Here is a 4,989-nt window from a genome sequence, read left to right on the forward strand (position 1 = left end):
TTGGTGTGTGTGTGTGTGTGTGTGTGTGTGTGTGTGTGTGTGTGTGTGTGTGTGTGTGTGTGTGTGTGTGTGTGTGTGTGTGTGTGTGTGTGTGTGTTTCCTGCTTTTCAACAGAGAAAGGAACTCTTACTAAGCCATAGAAGTGGCATAGAAGATTCTTCTCCAACTGTTTTCTAATTCAACTGTAATATCATGATCATTAAGCCAGGGTTCAAAAGAGGGGGTTCAGACATTAGAAGACCTGCCAACTACTGAGCACTAGCACTACTCCCACAAAATATCTCATTCCAACAACTGAAGCCTGCAATATAATCGGTGTGTTTAAGCTCCACAGTATCTATGCCAAAAACTGTACATTTTCTAGATATATTTTAATCTGATTTGGGAGAATATTACATTTTAATGGCTGCTGAAATTTCAATCCCCTCTCACTCTGGGGGTCTCTCTCTCTCTCTCTCTCTCTCTCTCTCTCTCTCTCTCTCTCTCTCTCTCTCTCTCTCTCTCTCTCTCTCTCTCTCTCTCTCTCTCTCTCTCTCTCTCTCTCTCTCTCTCTCTCTCATAAAGTCCTGGCGCCACAGACTCCTGTTGCTTAGTAACGTCTTTAAACAACAGAAACCTTTTCCTGCCCACCTCTGTGTAGAGAAAAAGAGAGTGGAAGAGGGAGGGTGCAACTGGGGCATTGAGAGTGCATATTTCAGGACTAAACTCAACTCTAAATCTATTCATCCACATATAAAAGGTGTTTTCAAGTTTGATACTACTATAAACTATACTCTAATGGAGTCCACTAACTGAAACATCAGAAGCCTACAGTGTTTTGCAATTGCCAGTTGCAGCATTGTCTGAAAACTGAATTTTCTATGATTGTAAGGAGCATGGTTCTCAGGTGGCATGGAATGGCCAGTTAACTGGAGCTGCTGACAGACACACTACACTGCTACCAAACTTCACAGGCCAGATCAACTGGTTGAACCTCTTCACTCTACTGTAGATAAAGCATGGTAAGTACTTAAATCAAATCAAATGTTATTTGTCACATACACGTTTTTAGGAGATATTGCGGTTGTAGCGAAATGCTAGTTTTCTAACTCCAATAATGCAATAATATCTAACAAGTAATATCTAACAATACACACAATCTAAAGTAAAGGAATGGAATTAAAAATATATAAATATATGGATGAGCAATGTCAGAGTGGCATAAACTAAGATACAGTAGAATAGGATACAGTATTTACATATGAGATGAGTAATGTAAGATGTGTAAACATTATTAAAGTGACTAGTGTTCCATTATTAAAGTGGCCAGTGATTTCAAGTCTATGTATATAGGACAGCAGCCTCTAATATGCGAGTGATGGCTATTTAACAGTCTGAAGGCTTTGAGATAGAAGCTGTTTTTCAGTCTCTCGGTCCCAGCTTTGATGCACCTGTACTGACCTCACCTTCTGGATGATAGCAGGGTGAACAGGCAGTGGCTCGGGCGGTTGTTGTCCTTGATGATATTTTTGGCCTGACATCGGGTGCTGTAGGTGTCCTGGAGGTCAGGTAGTTTGCCCCCAGTGATGTGTTGGGCAGACCGCACCACCCTCTGGAGAGCCTTGCAGTTGCGGGTGGTGCGGTTGCCGTACCAGGCGTTGATACGGCCCGACAGGATGCTCTCAATTGTGCATCTGTAAAGGTTTGGGAGGGTTTTAGGTGCCAAGCCGAACTTCTTCAGCCTCCGGAGGTTGAAGAGGCGCTGCTGCGACTTCTTCACCACAATATCTGTGTGGGTGGACCATATCAGTCTGTCAGTGATGTGTACGCAGAGGAACGAAGCTTCTACCTTCTCCACTGCGGTCTCGCCGATGTTGATAGGGGGGGTTATGACTTATCCTCATCTATTACTACATTACATAACTTATATTTCACACTATCGTGCCAACCCCAACCAAAATATGCAGGCATGGAAAGGCCATTTCTTTTCAACATGGTTCCAGCAACTATGGTGGATGCATATGTAACTAGGCGGGCTCAGTACAGCTTGGTTTGGCTTGGCTTGGTTCGGCTCAGTAGTGTGAAAAGCCCCTAAGTTAATTCCAAAAATGGATTTGGGCTTAAATCAGGACATCTTGTTTAACTAAGCTCAATAATATTCAGTTATCTCTCACCTGTAAAGCCCAGAAATAAAGTCTGAACAGCAGACTTGTGGTAAACGTACTGGTCTCATTCCCATTTACAGAAATATCTCTGGGTTCTACGATACTAATACAAAGTCATACACTTGATTTCACAAATCAAGAGCGATCTGAAGTGTATGCAATTTTTACCCCAAGTAATTCCTTATCACATTATTTTTGTAAAAGCAGCCTAAATCAATCATTGCATTTGTCGCTCTGTACAATATAGTATAATTGCAGGTAGTAATTGCAAGCAATAGTTTCCTATCTAAGGTTGTAATGGAAACAAGCGATGGTGAATCACCTCTCTGTTCTCTGTGATCCTCAATATGATTAATGAGGCGATAGAGGGCCTTAGGGTTTTAATACAGACACACACACTGCTCTCTGAGACACACACACACTGCTCTCTGCAACAGAGGGGAGAGGAGCAGAGCCCTAACCGTAATCTATCAAAGTCCTGATTTGACTCAGTCTCTTTTCACACATGCATACACACTCCCCACCTGGGAGAGGCTTCCCAGTTCAACCAGCTGAACTGTGTGGAAGCTTCACCACTCATTTGTTTACCAGTATTACCTTATGTATGTATTACTCTGTGTCTGTTCTGTCGCCTCTCTGCTGTTGAGATAGAACTCTGTCAGTCATTAGCCTTAATAAGGGAAACACTGGGTGAACAGGCAGGAGCAGACACACACACACACACACACACACACACACACACACACACACACACACACACACACACACACACACAGGTCTACATTTCTCTCTCTGCAGAGAGCATGGATCCCTCTCTTCCACCCCAGGCCAGACATGAGCCCCTGTGTAAATAACATCAGCCTTCTCATTTCACTCTCACTCTTTCTCCATCGCGCACACACACACGCGCACACACACGCGCACACACACACACACACACACACACACACACAATATGGTTTGGGACTCAGTTACTCTGCATGGAGGACTCACGACACACGCATGCTCTGGCCACCTTTGGTACTGAAACACGCTACCCAGTCTGGATAACCACTGATAATGATATAATGTGATTGATTGTTCTAACCATGTCTCCCTGCAGCACCATGGCTAAAGGAGGGAAGAAAGGAGGAGGTGCTAAGGGGAAGAAGGTGACTCTGAAGATGGCCAAGAACGCTGTGCGTGTGACCACTGATGGCCACCGCAGACTGGACCTCAGTAATATGGGGATCGCAACCTTCCCCAAGTGTCTCCTCAAACTACCAGACCTCAACGAGCTGGACCTCAGCCGCAACCAACTCAAGAAGCTACCAGACTTCATTGGTATTTATTTACCGTCCTTTAGGTCGTTTGGCTATTTTAAATGGTAGACTTACGTAATAACATCATAATATGTGAGTGACAGAATTCCAATCGGCAAAGAATTGATGCGTGCCTTGAGGTGTGGTCACATTGGGAAGAGCAAATAGTGTCAGTCTTGGCAGATTTGGATTCTGTTGTTGATTAGGTCTGTTAGTAAGTCACACAGATGTGTATTGAGCCCACCTTCTAAAAAACACAGAACAAAGCACATACATAGGATGACACAATTAAGTAAAACGTATCTCCTCTCTGGTCATCCAGGTGACCTGGCCTCGCTCCGCTGGATGGATCTCCATAGCAACCAGTTGGACGCCATACCGGAGACAGTCAGCCAATTGGTGGCGCTGTCACACCTCAACCTATCCAACAATCGCCTGACCTCCGCAGGTCTTCCCCCTTCGCTAGGCAACCTAGCCCACCTACGGAGCCTCAACCTGGGCATGAACCGCCTGGACACCCTGCCTCCCACCATGGTGGGGCTTTGTAGTCTCCAAGAGCTGGGCCTGTTTGATAACCTGTTCCCCTCCCTGCCTGAGTTTATCAAGGTGTTACCGAGCATTATCAGACTCAACACCAAGAGGAACCCTTTGTCCTACGCCCAGGGAGACTCGGGAGCGACGAGGGGTGAAGGGGGGCTGGAGGAGGGGGTGTACCTGGCTAAGGAGGGGAGTCTGTGTGGGTCCTGTTTGGAGAGTTGCAAGAAGGAGAGGAGGTGGATGCTAGGAGGGAGGAGGGACAGAGAGGGTAATGCGGAGGGCAGGGGTGTGCCGTACTCCGGGCTGATTACGCCAAACTCAGTGGCCCAAGCCAATCAGGAACAGTGGAGGTGAGGAGTGACGAATAATGGTCCAGGGAGAGGTTTGACACTCAAGGACAGCCAATGAACAACTGGATATAGTTCTACATAACCAATGAGCAATTGAGCTGAGTTCTATGATGTGATGATTGATCCAAATGGACAGTGCTCAAACCGACAAAATGGACAACATGTTGCCATTGTAATTTTCTAATGAATATACTTTTCTATTGAAGTCAGGTCATATCAATGTACGTCACCTGGCACTGTGTCACTGTTTGTGAAGGTCGACAATGAACATTAGCTGAATTTACAGTATTTGTTATTTTACCTGTGAAACAATGATTCCACAGGCCATTAGGAAAGGTTGGCTTCAGTCTTCATGTTGTAAAATGTTGAAATAAAGAATGTGTTGAACATTTGCAGTGTGTTCTTTCTGTTTCTACTATATATACTGCTCAAAAAAATAAAGGGAACACTTAAACAACACAATGTAACTCCAAGTCAATCACACTTCTGTGAAATCAAACTGTCCACTTAGGAAGCAACACTGATTGACAATAAATGTCACATGCTGTTGTGCAAATGGAATAGACAACAGGTGGAATTATAGGCAATAAGCAAGACACCCCCAATAAAGGAGTGGTTCTGCAGGTGGTGACCATAGACCACTTCTCAGTTCCTATG

General features: G+C 44.8%; 1 protein-coding gene across 1 annotated transcript; it reads left to right on the forward strand.

Annotated features, from left to right (window-relative positions):
- The first annotated feature begins 628 nt into the window (after positions 1-628).
- On the forward strand, positions 629-4,721 carry lrrc18a (leucine rich repeat containing 18a). The gene is made up of 3 exons (XM_014154450.2): positions 629-1,001; positions 3,247-3,467; positions 3,768-4,721. Exons 2-3 carry the CDS (start codon positions 3,251-3,253, stop codon positions 4,334-4,336), a joined length of 786 nt encoding a protein of 261 aa, XP_014009925.1. The 5' UTR covers positions 629-1,001; positions 3,247-3,250; the 3' UTR covers positions 4,337-4,721.
- The last annotated feature ends 268 nt before the right edge of the window (positions 4,722-4,989 follow it).

This window comes from Salmo salar, chromosome ssa18 (genome assembly GCF_905237065.1).
Source record: "Salmo salar chromosome ssa18, Ssal_v3.1, whole genome shotgun sequence".
Lineage (NCBI taxonomy): Eukaryota > Metazoa > Chordata > Actinopteri > Salmoniformes > Salmonidae > Salmo > Salmo salar.

Bases quoted from the DNA above. Each gene is read 5' to 3' on its own strand.
- lrrc18a (XM_014154450.2), top strand. From the start codon at position 3,251: ATGGCTAAAGGAGGGAAGAAAGGAGGAGGTGCTAAGGGGAAGAAGGTG. The intron at 3,468-3,767 runs GTATTTATTTAC...CTGGTCATCCAG, and splicing joins GAAGCTACCAGACTTCATTG to GTGACCTGGCCTCGCTCCGC.